The sequence below is a fragment of the Vanessa cardui genome, chromosome 13, assembly GCF_905220365.1.
Source record: "Vanessa cardui chromosome 13, ilVanCard2.1, whole genome shotgun sequence".
Lineage (NCBI taxonomy): Eukaryota > Metazoa > Arthropoda > Insecta > Lepidoptera > Nymphalidae > Vanessa > Vanessa cardui.
This window is the reverse complement of record NC_061135.1, coordinates 921,096-936,793: the sequence shown is the minus strand read 5'-3', so window position 1 is coordinate 936,793 and position 15,698 is coordinate 921,096. Positions and strand designations below refer to the sequence as shown.

The 15,698-nt window shown below is 34.6% G+C and overlaps 1 protein-coding gene across 2 annotated transcripts in view; it reads left to right on the top strand.

The window, feature by feature from the left end:
* LOC124534883 (ATP-dependent Clp protease ATP-binding subunit clpX-like, mitochondrial) overlaps positions 1 to 15,698 on the top strand; it is a 49,392-nt gene that overhangs the window by 28,537 nt on the left and 5,157 nt on the right. The window contains exons 4-11 of one of the 2 annotated variants that reach the window (XM_047110924.1): positions 10,483 to 10,661; positions 13,089 to 13,226; positions 13,408 to 13,552; positions 13,738 to 13,829; positions 13,992 to 14,341; positions 14,758 to 14,850; positions 14,971 to 15,099; positions 15,486 to 15,635. In XM_047110924.1, coding sequence (XP_046966880.1) covers positions 10,483 to 10,661; positions 13,089 to 13,226; positions 13,408 to 13,552; positions 13,738 to 13,829; positions 13,992 to 14,341; positions 14,758 to 14,850; positions 14,971 to 15,099; positions 15,486 to 15,635 — 1,276 coding nt within the window. Of the gene's footprint in view, positions 1 to 10,482; positions 10,662 to 13,088; positions 13,227 to 13,407; positions 13,553 to 13,737; positions 13,830 to 13,991; positions 14,342 to 14,757; positions 14,851 to 14,970; positions 15,100 to 15,485; positions 15,652 to 15,698 lie in introns of both variants that reach the window. The other variant, XM_047110925.1, reaches the window with a different exon arrangement.

Here is a 15,698-nt window from a genome sequence, read left to right as displayed (position 1 = left end):
CAGATATAACAACAGTAGTCTAAGGATGTTTTTCTTCACCGTGGAACACGAGACCAACAATCTTTATTTAAGATTTAAGAAGTGCTGGCACATCAACTCTTTAATCCTGTTTAAGACATTTAAATCTCAAAAAACTACTATTCACTTAAAATGAGAAATATAAGTGAATTGTAAAACTAAATATATGAATTATGGAGCAGGTGTTAATTTGTCAGAATCACAATTTTGTTATGAGTGAAGTAAAAATGTCCGATTACAAGTCGTTTAGAATGAATCGAAACTGAATATTTAGATTCTAGATATTAATTTGTTAAATGGCATTTGAATCGAAAGTTACATTGTAAGAAAGAAAATTAAATATATACATAGTAACTAATTATAGAGCGCGTGAAACCTAAACACGTGTACCAAGACAATTGAACGAGACAACAAATTAGAATTAACTGGCGCACCGAGCTTGACGCTTTGTCAAGTGTTCGACAATTACAATACAATTACACGTTAAAAATGATCATAAATATGCATAGCTATATTCCAATCGGAATAAAGATAAAAATAATATAATATATTAGCTAATAACTCCCCTATATGCGCTACTAAGAGTTTATTATTAATACTATATTTATAATATTAACTACTTATGTACACATTAATTTTACTTCCAACATTCGCATAACAGCTTCGTTGAAGTTCAAAACGCCATTTTTTAGCAAATCAACAGTGAATATCATAGATTTATCAAGTTCGACAAATGATATCAATTTACTATCAAATGTTGATTATTTGGCTTTTCGGATCCTAATGTTAACAAAATATAAGGATAGATTTAATTGTAACTTTTTTTTCTGTAAATTCTATATTCAAACTTGCTTCATAGCAAATTTTAACAAATTCGGTTAAGAACTTTTTTGACGTAAATGCAACAGATAGCTAGAATTACTTTACCAATAATATTATTAGATTTTATTGACGTTTTATATAAACGATGCGTCGTTTCGCACACTTTTGTCTCGTATTCTCTTTTATTGCTTCATTATTTATATTTTTTATACATTGTTTATATTCCGTACGCTCTATCTGCCTCTTGTCTGACATAATAAAAGTAAATATAGCGTATAACTTATATTTCACGATCGTGTTTTGGTGAGTTTCGAGTTTATTCTTACCGAATATTTCTATTGCACCGTTGCCAAGAAAATCGGCAGAGATGCAAATGTATCCGTCTTTATAAATTACGTTTGTGTAATGTATTAGATAAGGTTTATTGCACACTGTTTTTGTTTTGTTTTTATGGTATAAATTGGCGGACGAGCATATGGGCCACCTGATAATAAGTGGTCACCATTACCCATAGACAGTGACGCTGTAAGAAATATTAACTATTCCTTACATCGTCAATGTGCCATCAACCTTGGGAACTAAGATGTTATGTCCCTTGTGTCTGTAGTTACACTGGCTCACTCACCCTTCAAACTGAAACACAACAATACTGAGTACTGTTATTTGGCGGTAGAATAACTGATGAGTGGGTGGTACCTACCCGGACGGGCTTGCACAAGGCCCTACTACCAAGTGAAGAATACTATAAGTATTAACGATATACTTAGTAGTGTGTAGTAGTGGTAGGAATGTGTGTAAGTCTGACTGGGAATGTATCACTCACTCATCACATTTTGTCAGTGTAAATAGAGGGTAAAGGAAAATAACATTTTAATTCTCAGAGTTGGTGACGCATTCTGCGTGGAATTTCCACAGTACATTATAGTCTGCGTGTACCGGCCCCCATCGGGAGATTATTATTTGTTTGAAACCACTATGGAGGACATTCTTAAAAAGCTATGTAAAACTAATAAATATATAATTGTATGTGGGGACTTTAACGTCGACTTACTTAAAGAAACTACGTTAAGTGTTCGGTTGGTTGCCTTGTTTATGTCATTTAATTTAACTCATAGAGTTAATGAACCGACGCGAATAACCGACGGCACTTCTACGTGTATTGATAATGTGTTCTGTGACTGTGAAATATATGAAGTATCAATTATAAATAATTTAACTTCTGACCATTGTGGTCAGAAGTTTTCATTAAAACACAAAGAAATAAATCATTTAAAAAAAATAACATACAGGCCAATAACGGCTAACAAATTACATTGTTTTAAAGATATTGTGGCGTATAAATTGTCTAATCTAGATCTTACGACACAGGATCCAAATGAGCTTTATAATTCATTTTTTGAAGTAATACTAAAAGAATTTAACAATATATTTAAAATGAAATCATGTTATAGTAACACAAAATTAAAGTTTAGTGACTGGGCTACTGTTGGTATTTATAAAAGTAGAAATAAATTATACGACTTATATGATATGAGGCGGTGGAATCGAAGCGTAGCCTTTTTAGAATACGTCATTAAATATTCAAAAATTTTTAAAACAGTATGCATTTCTGCTAAGTCCTTATATTTAAAGAAAAAAATCCTGAATTCTGATAATAGAATTAAAGCCACATGGGATGTTATTAGTAGTGTTAGTGGAAAACACAAAAAGGAAATGATACCAATAGAATTGAACACAGGTAGTAGATACACGAGTTCTGAATTAGAGGTTGCTAATTTATTTGAATCATTTTTTGATAAAGTACCCCATAAAATAACATTTCATTTAAAATCATCTACATCAAATGCAGCTAGGTTATTAAATAATAGTGTTTCTAAATGCGTTATTGATTTTTCATTTGAAACGGTTTCTGCAATAGATGTCATAAAAGTATTTAAAACTATAAATATTAAAAAAACTAACGACATATGGGGCATTTCGGTAAAATTTTTTAATAACATCATATACGATATTGCTCCGTATATAGCAGTAATTTTTAACAAGAGTTTGGACACGGGTTCATTTCCTAACTTGTTAAAATGTAGTAAAGTTTTACCACTTTTTAAAACTGGAAACAGAAGCGATCCCGGTAATTACAGGCCTATTTCAATACTCCCATCTTTAAGTAAAATTTTCGAAAAAATTATTTTAAATCAACTTCTCGTCCATTTCGGTACAAATGCTATTTTTCATGGTGAGCAATTCGGTTTTAGAAGAGGTCGCTCGACAACTGATGCGGGAATTGCGCTTCTCAAACATATTTACGATGCTTGGGAGAAATCACAGAACGCTATTGGAGTATTCTGTGATTTATCTAAAGCATTCGATTGTGTAGAACACGAAACGCTTCTTTATAAGCTCAAATATTACGGTGTTAAAGGTAAAGCTCTTGATCTCATCGCTTCATATTTAAGTCAAAGAATCCAGCAAGTTTTCATTAATGGAATAAAGTCTTCTGGATCTACGTTAAAAATGGGAGTTCCACAAGGTTCAATTTTGGGTCCCTTTCTATTCCTAGTATATATAAATGATCTTCCTTTCTATGTTAAGGGTATTTGTGATATAGTGTTGTTTGCTGACGATACTTCGCTGATTTTTAAGGTTGACAGGAAAAAAAATGACTATGACGATGTGAACGGTGCATTATCACAGATACACAATTGGTTTACAGTAAATAATTTAGTTTTGAATGCTCAAAAAACAAAATGTGTAGTTTTTACCCTACCTAATGTTAGCAAGCAAAATTATAATATATCTTTAAATGGTGACCGTCTTGAAGTAGCTGATACTACGGTGTTTTTAGGAATAGAATTAGATTCCAGACTTCAGTGGACCTCTCATTTATCATCCCTAACAGGAAGACTCAGCTCCGCAACATACGCGGTTAGAAAAGTTAGACAACTAACTGATATTGATACCGCTCGTTTAGTTTATTTTGGTTATTTTCACAGTATTATGTCATATGGCATATTACTTTGGGGTAACGCTGCAGATATTGAATCTGTCTTTATTTTACAAAAGAGAGCAATTCGGTTTATTTATAATCTTGGAGCTAGAGACTCTCTTCGGGATGTTTTTAACAGAGTAGGAATACTTACTGTTGCGTCGCAATATATTTACAACAATATCATGTATATTCACAGTAACATTGATCACTTTGATAAAATCAGTGATAATCATTGTATATGCACTAGAAGTAAGGATAAACTTATAACGCCAAGTTTCCGACTCCGCAAAGTCAATGGATCCTTCTTGGGGCAAGGTATCCGTTTCTATAATAAAATTCCGCAGAAATTTTTAACTTTGCCGTTTAGTAAATTCAAATCGTTTGTTAAAAATACATTGGTAGAAAAAGCATACTATTCGATACAAGATTTTGTAGATGATAAAAAAGCGTGGAGTTAATACCTGTTGACTTCCAAGCAGGATACATTAATTGAAATAATTGTATTTAATTAACATAACGTTGTATTTTTTAAATGTTAAAAAAGAGTAACTACTGAGTTTCTTGCCGGTTCTTCTCGGTAGAATCTACTTTCCGAACCGGTGGTAGCTTCACTTAATTGTAAAATGACGATTCAAAAGTGCTTATAAAAGCCTACTTGAATAAAGTTTCTTTTGATTTTGATTTTGATTTTGATTTTGATTGACGAAGAAATAATTGGTCCATATTTCTTACAGAGCTAATATTTATTAGCGATGGTGTCCATCTGCCTAGTAAACATGTCAATCTATATATAATACCCTAATAAAATAAATTTAATTATAAATACATATATTTAAGCACGCGAAAAAGCTATGGATGACTCATAAACCGGTAGCAATTAACAAACTCGTTTGTTCAGTTTTGAAATTTGAATAATTTTGGCGTAATCATTTAACTTTGTTCCAAAAATAGCATACTGATTATCAGAGAACTCGTTACATCTGTGACCTGGTAATAAAAGGGCCAATGACAATGAACGAAATTAATTACATATATCCTTTATCATAATATAGCAAATTAATTACTTTGAAATAGAATTGCCATGATAGATATTGTTCGATGTCTTGACAAATCGAAGATGTCTTATGATTTCGGGTGTAAATTGTATGTCGTTTTTCATGCCGTGGAACTGTTAATGGAACTATATAAATATTGTTAAGGTGGATTTAAGCAATTAAGTGGACCAGTGTAAGATATATTAACCAAGAACTGTGCAGTGCTTTATGGCAGTGTAACTCGTTCTTCAATTGAACCAGTTTTACAAACGTTCACATTAGATGACGCCTTATCCCATTCACAAGCTTTTAGCAATTATTTTACTTTAGGTCATGAAAATACTATATTTTCATTCATATCAGTTAAATCCTTGGCATCAATATAACGATTCCGGGAAGGTCGTTTAAATTGAATATTGAGGTCAATAGATACCGGTATAGATAGGTTTTAAAATAGTCGTTCTTTTAGTGTTTCGTATCAATGTTTTATGGATAATATAAATAATATATCTATTGAGTGCGATATTGTTGCTGAAAATGTTTGAAAGTAAATATAAAAATGATGTCAATGAACGATAATAGTATATACAAATTTGCGCTCCCGTACGTACTTTGAGAGTTAGGATCATCTTGCCGAAAAGAGAGCTCCGTTGTGCCTCGAGCACAACACAGAAGGACCGCGAATGCGTTATATTACGTAATACGGTTTGGAGCCTCACTGATCCGACCGATTGACCATTAAATTTGTTGTAATGGGTAAGAATCCCACAAAATCCGATAAGAACTTTTATTAAGTGGAAAAAGGTACTATATGCAACTACGATATAACAAACTGTAATGTAATTATGTCTTTAACTCCACGAAATGTATTTATTCATACTATAAATATACACTTGTTTTATTTGATTACAATTGTCTCGCGGTAATTTCTTTTTTTTTTTGTGTAATAGAACTTATTTTCTATCTTTTAATATAAATTAATAGTAATATAAATTTGACTGTGATTTTGTTTGTTACGCTTTGTCTGTCTCTGTCTCTTGTCAACTCTTATCGTCATCATGATATTTGTCATACTTGTCTTCTGGGCTTACAATATACAGAAAAGGATATAGGATAATGTTGTCTTAATTTTTCGCGATTATTACACATTGAAATAAAACTAGTTATAACGGATTTGAACCGCGTATATGATATTAATTATTTTTGACATCCCAAAATGGTGGAAAAATACGCGATTCAAATCCGTTATAACTAGTTTTATTTCATGGATATAGGATACCTGACCACAGCTCCTGTTCAGACCCCAGTTATAGGAACTAGTAATGACAATATCTTACAAAAAAATCCTTAGGACATTAGAACAACGTATATATGAAAATTGTTAAAGTTAGATTTTTTTTTTTATAAATCATACCAAGTCACATTATTTCGAAAATATTTAGTGCATAAAACCTTAACTCATATCGTAAATAATATGTAAATTAACATATAAGGCAGCAGGCGGATGACAGATGAGCTTATTACGATAAAAAAGTGAAGTTTTTATTCTTTGATTTCCATACTGGCTAATTTAATTGTATTTAATTACCAATGTAACTTGATTTTGGGGAATGAATATCTTGGCTGTTCTTTGTCGTAGTCTATGTTACGAACCGGTGGTAGGTTAAAATTTACCTTACTTTAATGAATCAGCAAACTAAGTATTTTTGCGTTTATTATCTGTTATGTCAATTAAAAGTAAGTAACAGTAACAGTAAGTATTCTTTATTGTACACCAAAGAATAAATAAATTATACAGTAATTGCAAAACTTGATCTAAATGTACAATTGGCGGCCTTATCGCTAAGCAGCGATCTCTGCCAGGCAACCATGTTACGTAGGACATAGTAATCAGTAATTAAGTTAGTACCTTTGTAGTAAAACTATATAAGCCGTAATTCTGCCATTCCTATTTAATGACAAAGTTTATAGTAAATTGTCTTACTTTGTGTTATGTTGATACTGATACTGATTATGTATTACAATTACCTATATGTTAGTTCGATTAATCATTAACTACCACATACATACACCAAATATATAAAATTAAACACTAAATAAGGCTGATTTACCTTAAAAATGTAAACTCATGTCAACTTCAAATTCGTGTTACAAGAATTGAAGTAATTAAACAATAAAACGAGTTTTAGTCCAAGATTTTAGATATCCGCTCTGCATAAAATCCTTCTACGTGATTTTTCGATTGGATTATGTCGGAGGGTGCCCCCCAAGTATAAAATCGAGTTTCTGTCGTCCGAAACCGAGAGCGTTAGCCGCCATCTTGGAAAACGTTTTTTTGCATATATCTCGGAAACGGTAAGTTTTACGTCAAAAACCGAAGAGATCTTTCTTGTAGAAAACAAAATTTCCCACCTCTTTCATACCAAACTTTTCCTTCTATTGTTGATATTTTCCGAGATATTTAAGTAAATAAAAACCAAATTATTTGTTTTTGTAAAGTAAATCAATAATTTTTGTATAAAATTAGTAAAAAAAGTGTGTACAAAAAGTTTTATATAAAATTAGTAGAAAATTTCATGCTCTCCGACCTAATCCAATCGAAAAATCACGTAGAAGGATTTTATGTAGAGCGGACCGATTTTTGGTGCTAAAATTCCTGGACTATTTAGCTTACAAGAAGCTTGATTATTTTTTAATTATTTGTTTATTAATTATTACTTATTTAATTGTTCTTTATTATTATATATCAAGACATGTGCACCGAATCGATATCCTATGACCTTTGAACATTTCTAGCAACTAATAAGAAAGTGAACGAAACAAGTGAGATAAAAATTGATTTTAGAAATTAATAAGTATGTATTTGAGAAAACAAAAAAAAGAAGGTGGATTTTTATGGACATTTTATGAAGCGAAATTTAAACTCTGTTTTAATTTGTATTGAAAGTTCTATTTTATTTTATTTGATTATACCTTGCTACTTTCAAACTGACCCGCGTCATTTGCAGGGATACAACAGTAGATAACAGGTAACAGTAGATATCATGAACAATTTTTTTATTGAAATAAGAACTAAATCATAACGCGATAAAAAGTATATATCAAATTCGACACCAATATAAATATGATATGTGGGAATTTATTAAAAAGTTTTACAACCACTGATTACATTATGATGTTTACTTACCATAAAAGCGGTTTTTTGACATAATCCAGGATAAAACACTGTCAACATTATTCTAAACACCTTAATTATTGCATAACACAAGAAATATTAACTAACAAAGACCGTTTTAACAAAAAAATAATAATTTTTATCAAAAACAACACCTAGATTTTTTACAGTTTCACTGTATGGAACAAGTGTTCCATCAACAATTATATTAGGCAAATTGGGCCAATCAATGCGGGCAACTAGTTTTTGACTGCCGATTATAATTGCCTGTGTTTTTAAAGGGTTAACTCTAAGTCCATGTGATTTACTCCAAAGTACAATCGATTCAAGGTCTTTATTTAATGTTTGTATTGTTTGAGGCAAATCAATTAATTTTGACTGTTTATATATTTGGAGATCGTCGGCATACAGGTGATAGAGAGAAGATAATTGAGAAGTAATGCAATTTATGAAAATAGAAAAAAGGAGAGGAGACAACACGCCACCTTGCGGAACACCGGCCTTGATCGTGCACCAATTGGAAAAGGAATCATCGACACGAATTCGTTGCCGGCGACCGCAAAGATAATTTTGAAACCAGTCAATCACTTCAGGAGATATGTTAAGAGAGCATAATGTAGCTAGTAAGAGCTCGTGGTCAACATTGTTAAAGGCATTGCTAAAATCTAGTAAGATCAACGCTGTTAGACGTTGATTATCCATAGCAAGGCGTATATCCTCGGTAATTTTGACTAAAGCAGTAGTCGTACTATGACCTTTTCGGAAACCAGATTGAAAAGGGTTAAGGAGGTTTTGTCTAGATAGGAAAAGGTTTAATTGTCGATACACAATACGTTCAAATACTTTAGATAGGAAAGGAAGTATGGAAATAGGACGGTAATCAAAAAGCGGGAGGGATTTGATTTTTTTGGTAAGGGAATAACTTGGGCATCTTTCCAGGAAGAGGGAAATGATCCTGTAGAAATGGAGTAATTGAATATACTTCTAATAATAGGAACTAGGATGTCCATGATAGGGATGATCATCTTACGGCTAATGCAGTCAGTACCGATAGCATCAGAGTTCACCTCTACAATACCTCTCTCAACATCACTATCAGTGATATGACAAAAAATGAAAGCTGGATCATTAGAAGTGGGTAAAGCTAGAATTTGATTTTTAGTATTTAATTTCGTGGCATCATCGATAGAGCAAGAAGACGAGAAGTGCTGATTAAGCTGATTCAAATCAATGTTACTAGGATGATTATTATGACGTGCTTTCCCAACTCCAATAGATTTAAGAAATTTCCAAACTCGGCCAGTATCTTCTTCGTCGAGTATTGATTTATGAATGTGGCGTCGTTGTTTATCTCTACACAATCTGTTGCAACGGTTCCGAATATTTTTATAACTGATTCTATTTTCGTCAGAACTATCGGCCTTGTATTTTGATTTAGCCATGTTTTTTTTGTGTTGCAATGTTTTAATGTCCTGCGTAAGCCAGGGAGCAGGAAGATGCCTAAGCCGAACAGGTCGAATAGGGGCATGTTTGTCATATAATTGTATTAGAAGAGTGTTGAAATTTGCCACTCGGTTATCAATATTACAATCAGTGACAACATCATTCCAATCAATTTTTAAAGCATCCTCCCTTAAATGCTCCAAATTCATACCACTAAAATTGCGCTAAAAGTACGGGTCCTTAGAGAAATATTTTTATAGAATTTTTAGTATTGAGAGAGATATGTTAATTTAAGCAAATGAAACTTCTTTGACATGGCTTGGACCTAATATATGTATATATATTTTTAATTATGTAGATCATAACTGTGTAATGAATCGAAATAGACCAGTGGTTAGGACGCAATAATCAAGGAAAGTAAATATATAATAATTTGGTCTTCGTTCAGCCGAGAGACCATTTCAACGACCAGTTACTGAATCCGTACCGTGTTCTAATCAATAATGTAGGTATAAATAAAAATACAAGTCATAACATTGATAAACATTGTCCTGATAAATCGATATTGTATTTAGAGCGTTGACTCTTTTCTTCAAATCTTAGGCTGTTGACATTGCCAATATTATCTTCTAATATGTCAATGGCTGATAAGTTAATCGAAAATTAGCACATTCATTGTATTATCATATCCATCTAATAGTTTTTCAGACGGATTGATTAAGCTAAAGGTCAACAGCCTCAAACCAATAAATGGCTCAAGATTAAAAAATAAAATGTGGTTGTTATACGTGAATTATAAGACCATATATGATATTCTGATTTAACGCCGTTCGTTTACTCTAGACTGATTATTTTTGTAAATAAACTTCTGTGGGCATGCATAAGTTTATTGCAATTAGTTTATGGATGATAGAACATGAAACAAATCAAACAATTGCCTCCTGTCTATTTCTTTCTAAACTATCACGACATTCAAATAATGGAAACGTTTTTTTTTTTTTCAGAAAACCACCACCGCCACCCAAGAAGATCTTCGAATACCTCAACAAACACGTAGTCGGACAGGAGTATGCCAAGAAAGTTCTGTCAGTTGCCGTCTACAATCACTACAAGCGCATTTACAACAATGTCACGAATGGTACGACAACCGACGCCCACCATCCCCTACATCACACACACAGAGGTAAATTAATTTGAATTATCACGATTTGAAGATCGCTGCCTTTAAATTGGTTCATCTAGCTTCAATTTGTGTTCGCTTTTTAGTTTGACGAGCTTTCAATTTTTTGATAGGCCAAGTTAAACTAACTGGAATCTTTTTATAGAAATGAATATTGTGCCCCAGGAAGGATGCATTAACTTTGCGAAGTCGGTAACTAGGTTTTATTAGTTTACCTTTCCTTCTCGCATCCATATGATTTTCCATAAGATATATAGTATGAATTACCCTTAACATATATTGCTGGTTTTGATAAAATATACAGCCTTTCCATAGAAAGCATTGATATTCTCTTGCCATGAAGGAAGCGTTTGTAAGAACGCATTCGCTCGACCGTTTTTTTCATGTACATCGGGAAAATCCATTACTTTTAACGAGATAGGTATATTAAGACGCGGTATATTAAGTATATACTCAATTTCTGCGGGTTCATTTTAAATATTGATACGATACACTTTGGAATTCCTATCCTACCTTGCGGACTTAATCTCTTTGTAATGTACGAGTATATTATATCTTTGCTTGACTATGACTTGCAAAGTATTGTAAGGTATCGTAATCATATATAATGGAAGACATTTAGGATCATTAAATTGTTATTATATTGTTACTTTTGTTATGACAAAGGAAAATTATTAATAAATAATGATTGTTTTTTTTTTACTCTGTTCAGCCGAACAAATGACGATAATTTCATACTCTTACACAAAAAGAAAAAAAAAATACTTCCAGTTTTTTTTTTATAAAAGTGTGTTATGTGTATATGGCCAGTTACAAAATACGTTGGTTAAATTATAAGATTAATTCAAAAGTTTTTATGATTAACATAAATTTCCATATAATAAAATTAAATGTTATTAATATTAACAATTTAAAAATATATAATTAAATTAAAACGTCAACGTTGGTCGTTTTCTCGTAGTTTATAATTTGAAGAAAAAAAAAAACGAAATTTATATTTATATGATTTGGTACATTCCTACAATATAATTCATAATTAAACGTGTTCATGGTCAAAGAATGTATTGTCGTCTGGGACAATAAAAATGTAGTGACAACTGACAATTCGCTTGGGAGAGTGTGTCGAATCGATTTGTTGGTATTTAAAAGCGAAACTGTCACGATTTTACTCGCTCCGTATTTAAATTGCGAACCGGATTTGATCTTTTTATTTATTTTCGATAGTAATCTGTTTGAAGATGTTTGAAAAAGTGTTTGACCATTTACTGAGCTCAGTTTCTTAAACTGTAAGCAGTTAAAAAAATAAACCACTGACAATATTTTGTCGATTTCAAAATTATTGATAAAAATTGATTCTTACATTCTTATTTATTTTTCTCTTTGTCCACGATAAAACGAAAATAATTTGTTTTTAGAAGATATAATGATAGATTTTATTTAGTTATTATAACTTCAAATTTGTAATTATTTGTTGGATCTAAAACAAATTGAAATCTAGGCGTAAACCTCTTTGTGTGACCTCAACCATCAAAACTTGGGGTTTTAATTTTATTAATTCCTAAAACATACTGTTTTTGTTGTAATTTTTCTTCTTCAAGGATTTATTTTAAACACAACAATGAAACGTGTGTTACGTTTTATATCCAGTAATTCAGATTATAGTAAACCCATAAGTCATTCTGGCCATCTTCTTCTTTAATAAAATTTTTTATTTGAACCCTCTGTGTGAATCTATTGTTTACATGAATTTAGGAACCGTCTTCATTAAATTATCACCTCAACACTAAGAATACATTGAACGTCCCTCGTACATATGACCTCGTATAGATTTAGTTTAACAAAGACAAATCAACAATAACAAATTAGGACTAAATTTTTGTTCAATTCAATCCCGAAACAAGGACAAGCAACCCGTGTAGATATGATGTGGCGCATTGTCTAGGCTATCTGTCATATCTCCACAACATGGGGGCATTGCTTTTGCAGCCACAGCTAGTATCGGAATAATTGGCGTTGATGTTTCGAGCATCGTTTAGTTTTGCGGTAAATTTTAAGATAAAGCAAAATTGGCATGTAAAAAGCTTGGTGTATTCAGCCGGGCGAGACTACTTCACATTAACCTAAAATTATATATGGTGCAAATTCAGCCTCAAATAGAGTGCTACTGTCGCCTGTGGGTGGCAGCTTCGTAATAACAATTTCTTCTATTTGACTGTAATCCAAGTAGACTGGTTCAAATTGACGACGCTTACGCCTTTTCCGAACTGCATGATCCTTCTTTGCAGAGTTAGAAAACTCTGCATCTTCTAAAAAACTACGTTTTATTATTAGACTATACTCTTTCATATTCGTGAAAATATCCACAAACTAACATAAATATATTATTTTGTTTGTTTTCTTCTATTCATATAAGACGTGTATTTGGTCTAGATCTTCTACACTTGAGTCACAACAGCGGGGCTACCGGAGGAGGGGGAGGAGGTGGGGGCACAGAGGTGCTGGAGAGAAATAACCACGAATTGAGATTGGATAAGAGCAATGTACTTTTGCTTGGACCAACTGGAAGCGGTGAGACGATTATACAATTTAACGTTTTGGACAAATTTTGGGTGCATTCGTTATATGCCCAAAACATTTATGAATTTATAAACAAATATTTTATTCTTATAATAGGAAAGTGTTTGTTCAGAATTAGGATAATTTTACAGTCTTAGTTTTGTCTTAATATTAATAAATTATATTTTCGTAGGTAAAACGTTGCTCGCACAAACTATAGCGCAATGTCTTGACGTACCCTTCGCTATCTGCGATTGCACGACACTGACGCAGGCTGGCTACGTAGGTGAAGATATCGAAAGCGTCATCGCGAAACTGTTGCAAGACGCTAACTTCAAGTGCGTTTAATTCCCTTCGTATTATATGCGTTTAATATTATCATCGTATTGTACCCAATTCGCCACCTCATATTATACTCAAATCTAACTATCTATCATATATATATCGACCATACTATCATATATTAATTATTTTGTTTTAATGTTTTGTCCTTATAATAAATGACTAATTATTGAAATTACAGTGTCGAACGCGCTCAAACGGGCATCGTTTTTCTTGACGAAGTGGATAAAATTGGTGCCGTACCCGGCATACATCAGCTCCGTGATGTGGGAGGTTAATATTACTTTTTTATTTATTACTTAATTTTTTTGTGAGCAAGTTGCTTAAGCTTCGAACTACATTTTGAAACAAATTCAAATAACCGTATTAATTTTGGTCCTTCGAGCAGGATAAAGAACAAATATTCACATTCGACGCGTGTTTAATGTTTTCCAGGCGAGGGCGTCCAGCAGGGGATGCTGAAGATGCTCGAGGGCGCCGTGGTGTCGGTGCCCGAGCGGAACTCTCGCAAGCTGCGCGGCGACGCGGTACAAGTGGACACAACCAACATCCTGTTCGTGGCCAGCGGCGCCTACAACGGGCTCGACCGGCTGATACAGCGCCGCAACAACGAGAAGTACCTCGGGTTCGGCGCCTGGGACCCCAAGTCTGGGCGTCGCGCGGCGCTGGCTGCCGCAGCCGCCGACGCGTCGCCGCTCGACAGCGCGCGCGCCGAGGCCGACGAGCGCGACCACTGGCTGCGCGCGGTGCAGGCGCGGGACCTCATCGACTTCGGCATGATCCCCGTGAGTGACCGCCCCCGCCCCTCACCCCGCCTACCCAGGGTTGCCAGACGTCTGCGTTTGGTAGTCGCCAGAACCCAGGGTGGGGAGGAGCCCAAAATCGCTGCCTCATACGATAATGCAGAGTAGCCCAAAATCGACGTGAATTCGATCGGATTTTGTTAAAATTTGGAGATGTTCACGCATAAATATCCCTATGACTAATGAAAATGTTGAGAAAGCTGGAGTAGCCCAAAATCGTCAAAATAAAATCTCATGTAGCCCATTTGGGCGACAAGCGATTTTTCATATTTTTATATCGCCGTTTCGTCGGCGAGGTAGCCCAAATGGCGATAAATCGCCCAATCTGGCAACCCTGCGCCTACCCCGCCTAGGCGTGGCCGCGACTCGTTACATATGCCGTTGCTCTTTGCCCTCAGGAATTCGTCGGCAGGTTCCCGGTGTTGGTGCCCTTCCACAGTCTCAACCAGGATTTGCTCGTGAGGATACTGACCGAACCCAAGAATGCTATTGTGAGTATCGAGGATCGCCTCGAAAATATGAAAACCAAACAAGCAGTTGTAATATTATTAAATCGTTAAACAAAAAAGTTCTTGCCTTATTTACATATATTTTTATTGCAATGGTCGCAGGTGGCGCAGTATAAGCTGTTGTTTGCGATGGACAAGTGCGAGCTTTCGTTTAGTGATGAGGCACTGCAAGCCGTCGCCTCGCTCGCGATGGAGCGCAAGACCGGAGCGAGAGGACTCAGAGCCATTATGGTAAGAATAATTATTTTCGTCGCATCCTTTATAATAATTTCTACTCGGCTGGGTACGTTGCAACAGTGGCGTAGCTATCGTAGGACCAGGTGGTGCAGTGCACCAGGGCCCTTCTGTCAGGGGGCCTTCTAAGCTAAACCTTAAGCTTCTGCCGCTAAAAAATCACGACACTGCGCACTAGATTTCTTATTTGGTATCTAAAATTTTAAAGGGTAATTATCAGATAAGGAGGGCTGGGAAAGAGGGGGCGAGGTTTCGATTCTTTTTCTATGCACCGGGGCCCTTCCTCACCTAGCTACGCCACTGCTTTACAATAATGTTCAGTAATTTATCTCATTCTCACTACCAGTACCAGCTATTAACAATTCCTATTTCGTTATCTGCAGGAAAACCTTCTCTTGGAAGTAATGTTCGAGATCCCGGGCTCCGACATCACGTGCGTGCACATACACGAGGGCTGCGTGTCCCGCAGCGAGCCGCCGCAGCTGCGGAGGCGGCACGCGCAGCGGGAGCGCGACCTGCACCACTGGCCCTCGGTGCGCGTCACCAACTGTACGTAGGGACACGCGCCCCCCCACTGGCCCTCGGTGCGCGTCACC